Source organism: Lepidochelys kempii, chromosome 3, assembly GCF_965140265.1.
Source record: "Lepidochelys kempii isolate rLepKem1 chromosome 3, rLepKem1.hap2, whole genome shotgun sequence".
Classification (NCBI taxonomy): Eukaryota; Metazoa; Chordata; order Testudines; family Cheloniidae; genus Lepidochelys; species Lepidochelys kempii.
In genome coordinates, this window is record NC_133258.1 from 81,417,808 (window position 1) to 81,437,533 (window position 19,726).

The 19,726-nt window shown below is 42.5% G+C and overlaps 1 protein-coding gene across 1 annotated transcript in view; it reads left to right on the forward strand.

The window, feature by feature from the left end:
• Positions 1-19,726, forward strand: part of CRYBG1 (crystallin beta-gamma domain containing 1) — a 151,570-nt gene that overhangs the window by 44,401 nt on the left and 87,443 nt on the right. The window contains exon 2 of the mRNA XM_073336915.1: positions 4,018-4,156. Coding sequence (XP_073193016.1) covers positions 4,018-4,156 — 139 coding nt within the window. The remainder of the gene's footprint in view (positions 1-4,017; positions 4,157-19,726) is intronic.

The following is a 19,726-nucleotide window of genomic DNA, read 5'->3' on the forward strand; positions in this document are numbered from 1 at the left end:
CACAATAAACAAAAGTGGGACATAACAGAACCTTCCAACACCTGACATGAGAAGACATTCACCCAGATGAGCAGTTGCCCATTATCAACTTCTGGATTCTCTCATATAGTAGTGGAGCTAATCTAAAGCAATTAAATGCTGTTGACTGTAGGCATGTTAGAATCATAGGGCTAGACGGGACTGCAAGGCTCATCTAGTTTAACCCCCTGCCAAGATACAGGATTTGTTGTGTCTAAACCATCCCAGTCAGATGGCGATCCAGCTTCCTTTTGAAAACCTCCAGTGAAGGCGCTTCCACGACCTCCTGAGGCATCTGTTCCATGGTCCTGCTGTTCTTACCGTTAGGAAGTTTTTTCCTGAGATTTAATCTAAATCTGCTATGCTGTAGTTTGAATGCATTGCCTCTTGTCCTGCCCTCTGTGGCAAGAGAGAGCAACTTTTCTCCATCTTTTTTATGGCAACCTTTCAAGTGTATGAAGACACTATCCATGTCCCCCCTCAATTTCTTCTTTTCCAAACCAAACATACCCAGTTCCTTCAGCCTTTGTTCATATGGCTTGCATTCCATCCCTTTAATCATCTTTGTTGCTTGCCTCTGAATCCTTTCCAGTTTCTTTACATCCTTTTGTGATGTTCCCCTCTGGTGTTATCCGGACCTATAACAACAATGCTCAGTTCATCATGAGTCTTCCGAAGACACCCGACATGACAAACTTTGCATTAGATACCACACAGTCATTTTACAAGGATGAATATGTGGGTGCTGGGTGTTCCGCCAAGGTACAGAGCGTCACACCTTTCTATACATTGGTGACCAAAATTGGACACCGTACTCCAGGTGAGGCCTAATCAACATCGAGTAGAGTGGCACTATCACCTCCCATGACTTGCATGCTATGCCTCTGTTAACACAACCTAAAATTGCATTTGCTTTTTTTGCAATAGCATCACATTGCTGACAGTGACTCATGCTGAGATAGTGATCCACCACAACTCCCAGATCTTCTCAGCAGCGCTGCTGTCAAGCCAGTTATCCTCCATTCTATATTTGTGCATTTGGTTTTTCTTCCCTGAGTGCAAAACCTTACATTTGTCTTTGTTGAATTTAATTTTGTTGTCTGTAGCCAAGTTCTCCAATTTATCAAGATCCCTTTTGAATTTTAGCTCTATCCTCCAAAGTGTTAGCAACCCCTCCTAGCTTTGTGTCATCTGCAAACTTGATCAGGATGCTCTCTGTACCTACATCCAGGTCATTAATAAAGATGTTTAAACAACACCAGACCCATAACAGATCCCTGTGGAACCCCACTTGAGACTTCCCTCTAATCTGACATAATTACATTATTACATTAACATAACTATTGTCTGCAGTTGTTTAACCATTTATGTATCCACTTAATGGTAGTTCTGCCAAGCCCACGTTTCTCCAGGTTACTTACCAAAATGTCATGTGGGACTGTGTCAAAAGCCTTGCTGAAGTCCAGGTATATTATGTCCACTGCATTTCCCCATCTACCAAATCAGTTACCCTGTCAAAGAAGGAAATCCAAGCTGGTTTGGCATGTTAACAGTACCTCTGTTGGCAATGGTGTCAAACTCAGTCAGAATTTATAAAAATCAACACGGACACCTTAAAATTATCCATTGCTAGGAGGAGATCATCAACCAGTGATATCAGTGCAGTTTGTTCTATACCTAGGCTTGGAAGGATTAGATTTTTATTGATGAATGTCAATTTCAACATCCACCCACCAATGAAAAAATTTCCATCTATAATTGAAATTTACAGATAGGCCAAATAAGAAATGCTGCTTGAGAACTTAGTTTGATTTAAGGATATTTACTTTATGTATTTTGACATATGTTGACAACTTGTGTTTTAATGGCTGTAAACCTTTAACTTTTTGAATCTCAATGTCTACTGTCAAATAACTGTCTGACCCCCACAATAATTTCCCACAACTGAAAATTTAATAGATAAAAATAGAAAAAAGCTTAGAAATAAACATTAATATTATCAGTCAATTATTTTTTTTAAATCTAATTCTGCCAAGCCTACCTATACCCATGTCTAAAACTGAAAGGGCCCAGTGATGATGGGGAATTACCCTATTGTATGTGTTGGGTTTTTTGGTTGGTTGGTTTGTTTGAGTGTGGGTTTAGGAGTACTTGCATGTTTCTCCAAGTGCGTTTTTCAAAATTCTGCCCCAAATCCAACAAAAACAAAACACAGCCTGGGGCCCTTCTACCCTCTTGGCACTTTAGAAAGCATTGTGACAGGGAGTTGTGGGGAGGAAATATTGGCAAGACAGCCAGGGATTTAGCCCTTGTAGTGCTGCTGACCTTCCAGCCTGCATCAGCAACATACATGGTTGCATTATGGATATCTGAAAGACTCAAGCCAGGAGGGGAATAAAGGCTTGGAGTTTTTAGCCTCTTGACTTCCGCATCACTTACAGAAAATGAGTTAGTTAAAAAAAAATCCAAGACAGAATAAATATTAGATGAAAGCTTTCAGAAACAACCCTATCTTCTCTCTCTTACACCTGTCACTCTAGGGAAGGGAAGCTTTTATTATGTTGATAAAGCACCATAATTGCAGGATTTGCTGTTCTCCAAGGGCTAAGGTGTGACTTTGCTGTGAGCGCAAAGTAACAGGCATTGTTCCACTGCTCCAGGAGCAACCTGGGCAGAAGACTGTGACTCAGGAGTATCACAGTCTCCTTCTCAGTTCCTCTATTGCTCTGGGGGGGGAGGAGGAGGAGGAAGTAAACTCTGTATGTTACCTAATGCAACTGTGCTGGCTCCATCTCTTCTTGCCCTGCCCAGGGAGGGGACATAACCACTCTGCGAAACTCTTTCCCTTCTGCCTGCACAGGGGGATAAGAGGGTGCCTTGCACTGCCTCACTAGCCAGGTTCCAAGGATGCACAAAAGCATCTCATGTTACAGGAATCATCTATTTTTATAATGTAGCTAACCAAGGATTTCAATTTTTTAAAATGTCTCCTATTTCTCCATTAGTGGGGCACTGTGAAATGAAATTTTTGTAAGTCCTCTTGGTTCAGAATTTTGAAATCAAGACAGTGGTATGGGTGTAAGTGTGGGCAAAATTGGGCCTGTTGTGTTTTATATTCTGTCATATTCAAAACTGAGTCACTTTACTTTGTTGAATGCTTAGTTTTACTTTGTGCTCATGTGCACAAATGACATACCATCATGCTCATCTAGGGCCAAACTCTCTTCCTGTTAACAGTCCCACTTTTTGATGAGACTACTTGTAGTTAGTTAGGTGAGCAGAATGTGCAGTACATGATGGACCCAAACAGCCCTGTGCAGTGTTGGGCTGTGTACACAGAGATTGCATCACAGAACAAGGGGATAATATTTCTTCTCAGGTATGACTGCCCCCCACTGAATATTGCATACAGTTGTAGGCATCTCATTACCAGAAAGACATGGATGAATTGGAAGAAGCTCAAAGAAGAGCAAACCTGAAAAATAAATACATTTAAAAAAAGGGGATTGCTTTTGAGAAAACATTAGAAGACTTAAATAAAAATCGCTGGCTTGGCTAAAAAACAGCATGAAATCTACAACTATCTGAGCGATGTAAACACTAACAGGGACAAAAATTACTTTAGGGGGCTGTATAAGGAGGTATATATAAATGTATGTCTACGCTACAAGCACTACAGTGACAGAGCTGCAGCTACATTGCTGTAGTGTAGACACTTGCTATAACCACAGAAGGGGGTTTTCTGTCTTAAATCTACCCTCTCAAGAGGTGGAAGCTAAGTTGACAGAATTCTTCCATCAACCTAGCAGTGTCTACACGGGGGCTTAGTGGATTTCAATTCACACCCAAGACATGTAGTTTTCACATCCTGGGGTGACCTAGATAGGTCAACCTAAGTTTTAGATGTAGACCAGGCCTAAGAATTTAGCAGAGGAAGCATATCCTGGACTTTTATTTTATTAGCATTTATTAAATACCCAGTGTTTTCTTTCCTTTCAGATACTCTGACATACCAGATAGACACTATGTTGCTCAAGAAAACCAGTTGTCTTCAATATCATGTCCAGATCGCCAGTTTTCTCAAACTCCCTCAGCAATTTCAATATCTATCACTTCATTAACAACAATGTCAAGAAAGGTAAGGGGGAATCAAAAACATTAGAGGAGATGATAATTTTGGAAAAGAAGGAATATAACATTTAATGTATTCTTAACTTTATTGTAAAAAACCCTTGTTTGTGAACTCTTGCAAGTTAGCAAATGTGTATTCTACATTGGAATAAATTCTGCTGGGGTTGTGTGTGAAATGGCTTGAGGAGATCTTCCACAGAGACTATGACTTTTTTCCCTTTTTGATTGTATTTTCATGAAATATGTATAAGCCAACAAATGACATAGTACAGTAAAGTGACACACTCACCTACACTAATGCATTAACTAACTGGCATGCACTGTTTCCTGCAAAAAGGTAAAGTTTTTCCAGGGAAGGAAAGTAGGGAGCGTATTTGCTTTTTCATGTTCATTTTCTCCAGTAGCGTTACTCATCTATTTGTCATAAGTATTGTTGCATGTCAGTAAAGTGGTGGAAAGAGAGATACTAATTATTTCAGTCTAGTGTGAGAACTGTTTCAACTACTATATTACAAGTCAAGGTTGTGTAATGCCTTTCTTGTCATAACTTATTTTAAAACTATCTGGCTCAGCAGAGAAACTAACTTTCCCATAAACAGAAGTAAACAGCGGACTATTAGTTGAAGAAAACTGAATTTTCCTAGTTGTAGTACTAATATATATCTAAGATTCATAGTGTGTTTTTAAAGGCCAGAAACCGCTATTTTGATCATCTAGTCTGACCACTGGTGTAACAATAGGCCATAAGAATTCACCCAGTAATTTCTGCATGAGGCCCATAACTTGTTTGAGCTGTAGCATATTATTTACATCCAGTTATGACTTACACTGCAAATGATGGAAAACCCAACATATCCTATGTTGTCTTCAATAGGCTATTTCTGTATATGTTTCTGTGGAAACATACAGATAAAATACAGAATTCTGCTCAGCACCATTTTGAAACAGCAAAACCATGCATTTTCATCAGGGGATAAAATCAGTATTGCTCTAGAAGCCAGCTTGAGACTTAATTTTGGAGTAGAATGAAATGTCTCTAAAAAATCTCTCAAAGATAGTGACGCCACAAGTAGTGTACCAACTTCATAGAAAACAGCTACTGTGAAATTAAATGTCAGATTGCTTTCTTGCAGCATGAGAGAGTGATAAAGTTTTACTATTTAATAAGCATTGATTAACGTATTTACAAGTTTTGATATTTTTTTCCCTTTTTGGAACACTGCTGTACCTAGATATGAAAACTGCCAAGTCAGTTGTTAATGCCTGGCTGATATCAGTTAAAACGTTGGGGTTTCATTCTTCACATGGAACCCAGTCCTGTATTTAACAAAAACCAAAAAAGACCTTGCAACTGAAACACCCTACAAAGTTACAAAGCAGGTCCAATCATCTTGTCTTTTAATTGTTATATAATAAAATGGAGACATGATAGAGCAAAGTTATGATTAAATTAGAAAAGTCAAGAAATTGAATTTTATTTTTTTGGCAGGAATCAGTCAACTCCCATGCGTGTATGTATGTGACCGTTTTGTATTATTGAGGTTGGTTTTCAAATGTCATTAATATACGGGGTGGGGGGAAGGGAGGTGTTTGATTCAGATTTAAGTTACAATAGTACAATTATTCAGGAATAATGCTATTGAAATTAATGGAGTGACACGAGGAAAATTTAGTGAGAGATTAGAATCATACTAATATAAGATACGGTTATGGAAACCATAACCAGAATGTTTCTATTCTACACTGAGTTGTTAACTACAATGCTGGTGTAACAGTATGTCAATGATTTTCCTTTAAAAAAATCTCAAAACAATCGAGCAAGTGATTGATTGCATATAAAATAACTACACCAGCCTCCTTGATTCCTAAAACAAAGATCTCACTTGTCCTGGTACATGGAAAAGGAGCCAAGCAGGCAAGTGGCAAAGAACAAGTTCATCAGTCAATATCATACTATTGTTTTTGGGCTCCAGCTGAACCCTCAGAACAGAGTGATAGAGATATCTTTACCCATTAAGCTCACCTCCCACCTTAGGTTTTTGCCATGGTTGTTGGCAAAGCCAAAGACTTTATCAAAACCAACAAACAGTAATACACAATAAATTGGAATTCAAAACAGCAACTTAATAGGGCTTAGAATAAATTTTAATACACAAAGCACTCAGGAAATACTTCTCTGGTTTTTAGGGAAATTATTTCCTTAATTCAAAGGGAAGGTTATTGAATAATTTGTCTGCTAGTTCATAAATAAAAAGAATAATTCATCAGAAAATCTAATTTGTTCTTTTCATGTTGCCAACTTGTACTGATGAAAGTGTCAGTTGTGTAATTCCGTACAAGCAAAAGGCAAGCGTTAAGTGTCTGAAAATCCATTATATATAATACAGAGTAGATCCCTACTAATTCATATGGGTAACTAGGAGATCCATTGAAAATTAATGTGCAAACTAGCAATAATCTCTCCAAGAATAATGCATCATAGAATGTCTTTTCATTGTTTGTTGGTTCTACTTTAGTTTTATTATATATTATGACAGGGTCGGGCCGGATGGCTACAGGAGAGTAAAAGAAGGCAGATATACTAGCCCCAGGTTAAGTAGGTCCCTTTTCCCTGGGTAAGGTAACAGGGAAGGTTCCAGAACAATCAGGAGCCTTCTGGAGACCATTAAGACAGGCTGATTAGAACACCTGCAGCCAATCAAGAAGCTGCTAGAATCAATTAAGGAAGGCTAATCAGGGCACCTGGGTTTTAAAAAGGAGCTCACTTCAGTTTGTGGCGTGCATGTGAGGAGCTGGGAGCAAGAGGCACTAGGAGCTGAGAGTGAGAACACGGACTGTTGGAGGACTGGGCATTATCAGACACCAGGAGGAAGGTCCTATGGTGAGGATAAAGAAGGTGTTGGGAGGAGGCCATGGGAAAGTAGCCCAGGGAGTTGTAGCTGTCACACAGCTGTTCTAGAAGGCACTCTAGACAGCTGCATTCCACAGGGCCCTGGGCTGGAACCCGGAATAGAGGGCAGGCCCAGGTTCCCCCCAAATCCTCCTAACTCCTGGTCAGACACAGGAGGAGTCGACCTAGACTGTGGGTTCAGAAAAACGGCCAAGCTGAAGGCTGCCGTGAAGCTCCAAGGCGAGCAAATCCGCCAATAAGCGCAAGACCCACCAAGGTAGAGCAGGAACTTTGTCACAGTAGACAGCTTGTGGAACTTTGTCACAGTATTAATAAGTGTTTAATAAAATTAATGAAGTTTTAGAGACTTCAGAATGACACTTCAGAATAATACTAATCTTTGCTTAGATATAGGGTGGTTGGCCTTTTGTCATTTTTGTGCAAATAGTAAAGTGTGTGGATGAGGAAAATCCTACCGAATAACAAATTTTGGTAAGTAGTAACATTCATTTCTAGCTGTCAGTCCTACAAACTACTACAGGAGTCAAAGTGAAGCTGGGCTTTTTCCTTTCCATGCATCATCAGTAGTAAAGATTTTTCAGAACAAATTCTGCCCTTTGGTACCTCTGTGAAACCCTGTTTTGCTCAGTGGACTTGCACAGGAGTAGCTATTTGATTTCAGTGAGATTGCCCAGATATAGTGAGGGCAAAATTTGTCCCAGCTCACAAGCATTTGAAGTAGAATCTGAGTTTTTTAGACCTTAGACCATACACACTGGAAAAAGCTGTTCTACATTTGAGTTAAGCTAACTCAGTTGAACTAGCCTGATTGGAGACCCAGTGCTCATTTAGACAAACCTTTAAGATTGCCTGAGCTGATCATCTTATAGCCTATGCTACATGAAAATTACCGTTTTGCTATCTTTTTTTCCTATGTTAACAGGAACTGTGTACTTCATTGTGAATGAACTAGACTAGGAAAGAACTCCCTGTTTCTTTCACTCTTCTCACTCCTGATGGATAAATCCCTTCTACAGCCATGTCATGGGAAAAAAAAAGTATTTTTCAGTCAAATTAACTCAGTAATGACAAAATGGTGGCCAAGTATAATTAGGGAACTGCATCCTAGCGTAGCAGGAAACCCAGGTTATATAATGGCCAGGTCACATCATGTTAAAAATGTTAAACTGTGTGTACATTGATATTAAGAGAGGAGTTTCAATTGAGTTAGCTTAACTTGATTGAAAAGATTTGGGGGGGGTCCATGTAGACCTGGTCCTAGACTGGATTTTTACTTCATTGAGAATTAAATTAATAAACTGAACATTCAGGGAGTTCTTTCTTAGTTTTTCACAATATGCACACAGTTCCTGCTGTTCACTTTGAACAAAGGTTGCAAAAACTGAGGCAATTGCACGTTAACAACTCCAGCTAAAACACCTAGTTCTAAGGTGTGTTTTTTTTTTGTTTGTTTTTTTTTTAGGAGTAGCCACTTTCTTCCTGCCTCCATGTATCTTAATTTACAAGCACCTGGTAGGTTTCTCAACTTTCTACTCTCACAAAACCGACCACCCATGCCCTGCCCCCGCTCACTCCATTCCCCCCACTCCCATCACTTGCTCTCCCCACCCTCACTCACTCGCTCATTTTCACTGGGTTTGCTCAGGGGGCTGGGGGTGGGGACAGAAATGAGGAGCTCAGAGTGCAGGAGGGGGCTCCAGGCTGAGGCAGTGGGTTGGGATGTGAGAGGAGGTGAGGGCTCCTGCTGGGGGTGCGAGTTCTGATGTGAGGCCAGGGATGAGGGATTTGGGGTACAGGAGGGTATTCCATGCTGGGACTGAGGGGTTCAGAGTGTGAGAGGGGGCTGTGGCAGGGGCTTGGGGGGTGTGAGGGCTCTGGATGGGGGTGCAGACTGGGGTGGGTCTGAGGGGTTTGGGGTACAGGAGGGTGCTCTGGGCTGGGATTGAGGGGTTTGAAGGGCAGGAGGGGGATCAGGGCCAGGGTGGGGGGGGAGTGAGGGCTCCGGCTGCCATGTTAAATTCCCTCCTACTTCCTCAGCTTGATTTCTGCCTCACTCAGAGCAATATACAGGAAGACAACTGACCTAACCACACCTGGGCACTTGTTTGTCGTCTCAGACTTTTGTCAAGAAATAACATCAAAAGCCAAAGTGTGGAGGAACCCAAACCACCTCAGCAGTATGTCTTGCAGCAATGCTTTAAGCTTTGGGGAAACTTTCAGTACCGCAACTAAATGAGACAGGTTCTGAAACTGTGCTAGACAAAACCAGATTCACAGGGTGGGGCAGAAGCTCTTTTGAAGCAGCCTCTGACCAGAAGTACAGTGAAGAGGAAACAGAGTCAACTATAGTGAACACTGGACAATCCAGGTACCTAAAGGAGCACTCAAAGATAAGGCAGTTGCCAAGAAGTTAAACAAATTCTTTGCATTGCCCTTCACTGCGGAAGATGTGAGGGAGATTCCCAACCTGAGCCATTCTGTTTAGGTGACAGATTTGAGGAACTATCCCAGATTGAGGTGTTAGTGTAACACTGACAGACGCCGGTTGCCAGCAGGCACAGGGCCGTCCCTACCCATATGCAAAGTACGCAGCTGCATATAGGGCACCAGGAAATTTAGGGCACCAAATTTCCTGGTGCTCTATGCAGCTGCGTGCTGCTCCAGCCCCTGCTCCGCCTCTTTCCCATAACCCCTGCCCCTGCTCCACCCCAGCCCTGTCTCTTCCTGCCCTAGCTCTGCCCCCACACCCCTGAGGGCTGCAGCAGGGGTCGAGCCTGCACTCACCAGGCAGCTGTAAGTGCAGCGCCCCAGCCCCAGCCCCCTCTGTGCCACTGGTGAGTGCTGGGGGGCAATTCCCCTCTGTCCCCCAGTCCCAAGGCTGGGACCCAGGTGAGCAGAGTGGAGCAGGCTGGTGGTAGGTCGCTCCACTTCCCGCCGCCCCGTGAATGCAAGAAGTGGAGCGGGAAGTGCAGTGATCCGGACCCGATCCACTCTGCTCCGCCGGCTCGTACTGGGGGGCAGTTTTCCCCCGCCCCCAAAGCCTGCTCCTGTCCCCCCACACAGGCCGGGGGAGCCAGCTATGCCCCCTATGGAGGCCTGGGGCCAGCCCCCTCCTGCCCCCCCCCCTCCCCGCAGAGGCCTGGGAGGCTGCAAAGGGCACCAAAATGGCTAGGGACAGCCCTTGGCGGGCAGGATTAAACCTGAAGCTTAATGCGTGAGCCTCTACTATATGAGCTAAAAGCCACATGGCCCTTAGCTAAGGCTGTAGAGCAGACTCCTTAATCTCTACGTAGTCTCGGTGCCACTAGAGGGAACAGAGCACCACACCTAAGAGGTGTGTGGGTTACATCAGTACAGGAGGTTTTGGAACAAATTGATACATTAAACAGTAATAAGTCACCAGGACCAGATGATATTCACCCAAGAGTTCTGAAGGAGTTCAAATATGAAATTGCACAACTACTAACTGTGGTATGTAACCTATCATTTCAGTCAGCCTCTATTCCATATGATTGGCAGGTAGCTAATATAATGCCAAGTTTTAAAAAGTTCCAGAGGTGATCCTTGCAAATATAGGCTGCTAGTCTACTCCTGGGGGGAAATTCTGCACACATTTTAAATTTCTGCAAAATTCTGCATATTTTATTTGTCAAAAACATAATATAATCATGCCATTTTCAATTTTGATAATTTCAAAATACCTGTCAGCAAGTGTGTCTGTAACAATACAGAAAAGATTCAGGAAACGTTATTTGACAAATAGTTTCCTTACTAGTCATATGAGTACATCTATATGGCGTCACATAGGAGATGACAATACTAATATTTCCATGTATGTCAAGCACAGAAGACTTTAAGGGTCTACACAGCAAAGAAAAAAACAGCAGCTGACTTGTGCAATTTGACTGCATGGTACATTTGGTCCTGCTTCAGCACATTGGACTGCACTGATGACCTCTTGATGTCCCTTCCAACCCTACATTTCTATGATTCCATTATTCTATGTTGTTGCAATTGAGTAAAGTGGTGAACAACATGTAAACACTGTATTACAATGATTTAGCAAATACTCAGACCAATTTACAACTAATAGTTATTTTACACACACACCCCCCGGCGCCGCCAAAATGTTAAACTCCTCACTAAATAGAGAATTCAGATCTTAGGAGCGAAACTGTCAAGGTTCCTCCCCACTCTGAACTCAAAGGTAGAGATGTGGGTATCTGCATGAAAGACCCCCTAAGCTTATTCTTACCAGCTTAGGTTAAAACTTCCCCTAAGGTACAAACTTTCCCTTGTCCTTGAACAGTATGTTGCCACCACCAAGCGTTTTAAACACAGAACAGGGAAAAGAGGCTACTTGAAGACCTCTTCCCCCAAAATATCCCCTCCCCCAAGCCCTGCACCACCTTTCCTGGGGAAGGCTTGCTAATAATCCTCACCAGTCGGTACAGGTGAACACAGACCCAAACCCTTGGATCTTCAGAACAATGAGAAAGAATCAATCAGGTTCTTAAAAGAAGAATTTTATTTAAAGAAAAGTAAAAGAATCACCTGTGTAAAATCAGGATGGTAAATACCTTAGAGTAATCAGATTCAAAACACAGAGAATCCCTCTAGGCAAAACCTTAAATTACAAAAAGACACAAAAACAGGAATATACATTCCCTCCAGGACAGCTTATTTTACAAGCCATTAAACAAAAGAAAATCGAATGCATTTTCTAGCTAGATTACTTACTAATTTCACAGGAGTTGTAAGGCTTGCATTCCTGATCTGTTCCCAGCAAAAGCACCACACAGACAGACCAAACCCTTTGTTCTCCCCCCCACCCCCCTCCAGATTTGAAAGTATCTTGTCCCCTCATTGGTCATTTTGGGTCAGGTGCCAGCAGGGTTACCTTAGCTTCTTAACCCTTTACAGACTGAAAGGATTTTGCGTCTGGCCAGGAGGGATTTTATAGCACTGCATACAGACAGATGATTACCTTTCCCTTTATATTTATGACCAAAACGATCTCAGCAGAGCAGATAGAGGCAATTTAGAACACTGCGACTGCTCTCTGGAATTCCTCTGCCCACAGAGCCCAATGAATGGCTCAAGTCCATGGCATATTAAATAACCCACATTGTTCATAGAACTGGCATTACTGTAGCACAACAAGCAGCGCTAACTTGAGATAATCTGTGTTCAATCCCAGCCCCATTGAAATCATGGAAGTGTTGATGTCAATGGGATCAGGATTTCATCTGCTGGCTTTGAGAAAGACAGATCACATGGCCCACCTCATTATGGTCAATAGTGTGGGGAAAAGGCTGCATGTCTATGCACAGTTATAAGGGGGTGCAGTCTCCTCTCCTGAGCGTTCCCTGGTCGAGTATGTATACCTGCAGTTTTTCCCTCAATTTCCTCAGCTCACGGTGCCCTGTCAGCCGCTGCTCTTGGTCAAGCAGGTCTTTGGTGACTCTGCCCGTGTGCAAAACAAACAAACCCCTTCTGTGGTACACAATCCAAGTATTCTCAATGTCCTTCAGCTCTTCCTTGGCTCTTCTAAAATAGTCCAACAGGGCCAATCATGGTACCCTTAGCTGGTATATCCTTCTCTGCAGCCCTCCCTGGGCTTAGTTTTTAATGAGGGCCCATTGCAGTACCCTCGCTTGGTCCAGTCAGCTTGCAAGGTTCCTACTCTGGAATTGAGCAGTGCCCCAAGGGCTTATTCCCAGGGGACTCCTTGACTCTACTTGAGTCCTCAGTGACACCAGTCTTCCTGCTGAGCTACCACTCTTGGAGTCAGTTCACCGACCACAGCTCCTCACCAAGTCAGTCCCAGTGCAGACCTCTTCCTTAGGGTGCCACAGTTCTTATTCCCTTCTTTAGGGCATAGCCACTTCCTACCAGTGGTTGGGGGTGGGGGAGGACCCAGTCCCACCCACTGCTCCAGGTCCCAACCAGGGAACATTTAAGTATAGCAGCCTCATGATGCATCCCTTACTAATTGCTGCTCTTTGTTTCCCTGAGCCACTTCCCCATAGCCTCTTAGTTGAGTCCCAGCAGCCAGCCAGAAGTTCCTTCCTCACTCCCCGTCAGTAACTACCTGCTTTTGCCCTTGTAATCAGCCAGGAGCACCTCTTGGTTCCCCAGCCCCTGCAGCCAGCCAGGAGCACCTCTTACTCCCTCAGTCACTGCTAACAGATTGAACTCATGCTAGCCCTGCAGCTCCTTTTATATGGCCCTGCTGGGTCCCTGACTGGCTGCTTCCTGCAGTCCCTCTCATTGCCTGGTTCCCCTGCATCCATTCTAGCTCACTTGGAGGACCCTCTTCTCTGCCCTTTTCTGGGGCGGGATGAGGTAGGGTCATGAGGCCTCCAGCAGGGCACCTCAGGGCCTAGTCCACCCCATCACAACAGTATAGTCAATCCTCTGAGAGTAACCATTGCAGTATATGTTCTCTGGGCACTGTATCCCTTACTGAAGTACTTTTCTGCCCACATTTTCCAGGCTGCAGTGATACAAATATAGTCAGACAGCATGGAAGTTGTGGATACACAAATATGATTGTACTGTGAAAAAAGCTGCTGCATGCACACAATGCAACAGTATTTGTTGTAACCAAGTCTGATAAGTCTTGCAGACTGATTACAAAAACACTGTTGTGCTTATTGTGTAGACAGAGGCCTGCATTGTATTCAGTACGTAGCCAACATGTTAAGAAGTTTGGCCACCAGTGCTGTATAAAATATCTGGCTATTATGATCAAAGCTATGGTGTTGTAATACAGTTCACTATAGACTTGCTCATCCCTTTATCCTGAAAAAACCTTGAAATGTATATGTAATTAGAACACAAGAGTTGTTTCTCAGACAATCATAACACAAAGCCACTTATTGCTCAACAATATTACGAGTCTACTTAATAAAAGAACTGTTCTGCTGACTAGACTGATGACATCACTGCAACTTTCCTGTACTTCCTCCTTTTTCCACACTCCCAGATTACTGCCAATCCTATCTCCATTTGTATGACAAATGTATTTCTGCATTAATAAAAATGTCCCTGTCTCCCCTTCCCATTGTTGCCGGCACTCAGTGCCGAGAAGAAAAACAACAGCAGGGGTTGGTTCGCTACCCGGTATGCTTCACCCAATAAATACAACGGGGTGGAGAAGCAGAAAAGTTTATTTGCAGCTGCAGAAAGGTACAGGGAGGATAGAATCTCAAATTTTGCACCCAGAGCAGGAAGTTACACAGGCTTTTATACATTTTTTAGCATATTTATTTAATAGCAAACTGCCCTAAGTATTCATATAGCCAGCCAATTTAGTTACCAGCTAGTTTTTTTGTTTTTTGTATTATTTGTTAAATTATACATAAAGCTGCTTTATTTAGCATTTTTTTTTAATATTTGCTTTGTTTGGCCTTGTTTAGTTTCAGGCAGTTTGACTTTGCAACATGTTGTTGCAGATTCTCAGCATAACTGCTGCGAGTGCCTCCAGGCGGGAGGGCCAAGGACGCTTGGGCCTAGTGCAAGGGGGCTTCATCGACACTCGTGGTTTTCCATCCCCTCGAGTTACCTAATGGCCATGCCCCAGTGTCCTTAACAACTCCCTCCTTTGAGAACACTCAACAGCCTTGGCTTTGAGTTTTCTCACTTGGGCTACTTATTTTTTTATAATAGGATTTTGCATAAGTATTTTGTGATAGCCCTGAAGAGAATGATTTATTAACTTTTGCAAAAGGGCCTTGATACATAATACTGCACAGCATAATACTATTAATACAAGCAATACAGGAAAGAGAAGTTTTAATAACAGGCTAAATAAACCACCAAGCGAAGACGACAAACCCCAGCCTGAAAACAAGGTTTGCAATCAATTGCTTTTTGGGGCAGTATAGGCAACCTGTGCTTTGGCTTGGGCATGGGCTTCAGCCTGTACCATTTTTTTATAGATTTTATAATTGCTATTATTTATTATATAAAATTGGGGCTCGACGAGGGCACAAATTTTTTGGGGGGGATGCTAAAAGATAGTCCAAAGCCAGCCTGTTTTGGAGGGAAAACGTTTTGAGCTGCTGTACCTTTTTATTTAATTTTTTATTGCTGATTTTAAATTATTAACTGAGTTTTTTAATTTTAAGGCAATTTTTTAAGTACTATTTGCAGCTTTATAGTATAGCAGCCTATGCATGCCATGGCTGGCCCGGAAAACAGTGGCGCTATTTTTAGTACAGAGCACCCTACAAGCTTTTTGGTTGTGAGGGAATTTTTTATATTGCTTTTTAATGCTGTAGTTAGTTGCTGCAGGGTTTTTTTTTTTGTTTTTTTTTTTTTTGTGACTTAATAGGGGTGTTTTGGACACTTTTAATTTTTTTTTTTTTTTTTTTTGGGCAGTGTGGCAGTTATGGAAAGCTCCATGAGCTATATAACAGCTACCTGTTTAGTTGGCTGGCAGCACCTTGTAAGCCTTTTGACCACATACAAAATAGTGACCCTGTAGGGCCCAGTAAGGACTGTTTTTTAAGGGGATTTTTGGGATATTTAAGGCTGCTTTTTTAAACAGTTTATATGCCCCTAAGGGGGAATTTTATTTTTTTGGGTACAAGTGGGGCGTTTTTAATCGTGCTGTTTAAATTACATTTGCTATAGGGACCATTACAAATTTACTATTGGCTTGCTATATTGGAGATATTAACTCGATGGCAAGTTATATTTTTAATTTTTTTTTTGTGGGAAGATTTGTAAGTTTTTTTAAAAGGGGAGGAACCATTACATTTATACTACTGTTTTTTTTTGTTTTTATTTAATATTTATTAGCTTACTGTGTAATAACACAGGAGCTTTTTTTTATAGGATGCCTATAGTAATTAGATTGGATTTGGGTAAAACATAATATTTTTTTAGTGAGTACTGCAGCTGAATACTTTTGGTCCTGATAGGTGGCTTGCTGTAAAGAGATTTTATTTTAGAACGGCGAGTCTGGTTTTTTTTTGCTTTTTGGTGGCAGCTAATTTTGCTAGGGTTAGGGGCAGTATGTCAAGGGGCATTTCCATTTTGGGGGACAGTGGAGTTGGAGCACATACCCAGCAATTAGTTTGGTTTATTAAAGTAGCAACATGGTCCGCAAGCAAAACAAAGGAGTTATGCTTTTGATATGCACAATTTGGAAATACCAATACAATGAATAACAATGTTACTTAATTAATTATTATTAGAGTTTTTTTAATTTAGGGTTTTTAGTACCTGGGTGGGCCCATTTTAGCGTTAAAATGCTTATTATTTGTGTTTTTAAATAGTAGCTTTAGCCCGAGACTGTTACTAGATGAGGAGTCAGCAGGTTGGATGGTCCACTGTTTTGCTGACGAGGGGGCGGGTACTGCCTTTAGACGAGAGTGATGGATTTAGTTTTTGTGTTTTTTGATTTTTGCCGCTGTATGAGAGACCAGCAGGACTGTATAGGGTCCTTTTTATTTTTTTTGGAGAGGCTTGTTTTTTTAGGTACGAAAAAGCATAGAGTCACCGGGCTGTAAGGAGTGGATGGGAGAGTCTAAGGGGAGAGCCTGGGAATTCTTGGTATACCTGTGAAAAGACAAGAGAACAGCAGACAGGAAACACACATACTGTGACAAAAAACCATTACCTAGCTTTTATGTTTTTGATAGAACCAGGGTGCTATTTATAGGCCATGCTTTTTTAAACATAATTTTAAAGGGACTAAGCCCTAATTTACCCTTAGGGAGAACGCGGATACGAGGTAGGACGAGGGGCAAAGCATTAGGTCATTGCAGTGAGGCTTTTTGGCACACTTTTGCGAGATGTTGTTTAAGGGTCTGATTGGTACGCTTTACTACACCACTGGCTTGTGGTCTCCAGGGCGTATGGAGTTTCCAGGGGATCTGTAAGACATGTGAGATGCTTTGAGTGATTTTTGATGTGAAATGTGTTTTTTGTTAGATTTTATTTACAGGGGGAGTTTAAAGCGAGGAATGATTAATAAACTTGAGGGCCACTGTTCTGGCAGTGCAATTACGGCATGGGAAGGCTTCTGGCCATCCGCTGAACCGATTTATTATGACAAGGAGATATTTGAACCCTTGGGTCCGGGGAAACTTAGTAAAGTCTATTTGCCACACTTGTTCGGGGCCCGGAGTGGGTTCTAGGGCAGCTGGTGGCACAGGATGTTCCGGTCGGGGGTTATTTTTTGGCAGACTAAGCAGTTCGCTTGTACTTGGGAGCCAGGGGTCGGAGTCCGGAAGTGATAAAGTATTTTTTTTATTAGCTGGATAAGTGCTTCCCTGCCAGCATGAGTGGTTTGATGTAGTTTTTGCAGCACTGGCCGGATTAGGCCCTTTGGTAGGAGGACCTTTTTTTCTGGGGAATGGAGCCTTTTATTTATTTATTTATTTATTTTTTGAGACCAAGTTCGTTAGTTAGCTGTTTTTTGTTTTTGTTTTTTAAGAGTACTGAGGGGTTGGAAGCTCCCCTCCTGATGGGATAAGGGCATGCATATGGCATTTTTAGTCTGAGGGGATGGCAGGGTGGCAGCATGCTTAGCCTCTCTATCCGCCCGGGCGTTACCTTTGGCCACATTTTGATTTTTTTTTTTTTATGGGCTTTACAGTGTACTACTGCCATTTCCGAGGGAAGTTGTACGGCTTCTAGGAGCTGGAGGATTTGGGGCCCATACTTGACTGGGGAGCCTTGGGCTGTCAGCATTCCCCTTTGCTTCCATAGGCCAGCACGAGCATGCAGCACACCAAAAGCTTATTTTGAATTAGTAAAAATGTTGATCTGCTTTTTTTTGATAGTTTAAGTGCACGGGTTATGGCTATTAGTTTGGCAAGCTGGGCAGAAGTCCCAGCAGGCAAACCTTCAGCTTTTACAGTGTTATGGAGGGTCACAACAGCATAACCCGCTTCTTTTTTGCCTATTTATTACAGTATTGCTATTATTAGTGTACCATTTATAATTTGCATTTGGGAGGGGTACATTTTTTAAATTTGGACGGCTGGAGTACTGGGCATTAGATTTTTAAACAGTTATGTTTTTGGCAAGAGAATGGCTGGGTTAAGGGAGGGGCAAGGCTGTAAGGTGACTTCAGAGTTCTTTAACAGCTTAGCATGGTACCAAGCAATCTGAGCCTGGGTGAGCCAAAGCCCTTTTTTTGCATTTAATAAGGCTTGGACCATATGGGGAGTATAGATTTGCATAACCCCTCCCAATGTTAGCTTCTTGGCTTTTTTAAGCACTAGGGCAGTAGCTGCGACCGCCCGTAAACATGCCGGCCAACCTTTTGCAACCTGATTCAGTTGCTTAGAAGAATAAGCCACGGGACGTCTCTATGCTCCTAACAGCTGTGTGAGCATTCTTAGGGCCATTCCTTTTTTGTTTATGTACATACAGCTGAAACGGCTTAGAGAGATCCAGCAGGCCCAGAGCTGGGGCTTTTATTTGTTTTTTTTTAGGATTTTAAATGCCCTGTTAGCTTTTGGGGTCCAATAGAAGGGGTTATGATTTGCTTTTTTTATATAGTTGTACAGGGGTTTAGCCCACAGTCCAAACTTTGGGATTCATATTTTGCAAAAGCCTGCCATACCCAGAAATGCCCTGAGCCGCTTATGATTACTTGGGGTAGGAATTTGATAGTTTTTTTTTTTTTTTTTTGCTTGAAAGCTGACACTTTTTTTGCTGTACGTGAAACCCGAGGTACCATACCTTTGGGAGGGCGATTTGAGCCTTATTTTGTGCTATCCGATATTCCTGGAGTCCAATAAAATTCAGGAGGCTCATGGTGGCTTTAAGGCAGGGGGTTTGGCCCACAGTGGCAATTAACAAATTATTTACGTACTGCAGAAGGAGGGCCTTTTTATTATTTTATTTTTTTAGGTTTTTGGCCAGAGCCTGGCCAAAGAGGGTGGGGGAGTTTTTAAATCCCTGGGCCAACACTGTCCAGCAAAGTTGCTTTTTAACTTTTTTTTTGTTTTTTTTACTTGAAGGAGAAGATTTTTTGTGACGGGGTGGCAACTGGGATGGTAAAGAAAGCATTTTTTAGATCGAGGACTGAAAAATGGGTATACTGTTCCCCTATAGAAGCCAATAAGGTATACGGGTTAGGGACAAGAGGGTGCAAAGTCTTAAGCTGTTTATTGACTGCCCTTAGGTTCTGTACCAGCCGATACATGCCATCAGACTTCTGTACGGGTAGAATGGGAGTGTTCCAGGCTGACTGACATTCCCGGAGAAACCATACATTAGGAGTCGATCAATAGTTGCCTGTAAACCTTTTCTGGCTTCCCTCTTGATTCGATACTGTTTTACTTGCACTGGGCCTTTTCCTGGTATGAGCTGAATAGTAATGGGGGTCTGGTGGGTGGCCTTTCCTGGAATCCCTGATGCCCACACGAGGGGGTACACCTGGTCTTCCCACGGGCTCCATTCTGGGGCTTGCATGGCTGAGGGCTCAACTGCAAGGGTCACGATCCATGCATTCTCAGGGGGTAAGGTAAGGGTTATTTCATCCTCAGTAAAATGCAGGGTGGCACCGAGGCAACAAAGCAGATCCCGTCCCAGCAGAGGTGTTGGACACTCAAGGAGGTATACCAGCTTGTGGGATATAGTCCTGTTTCCCAAAGCGCATTCCGCTGGGGCATACACTGGGCACTTGGTGTCCCT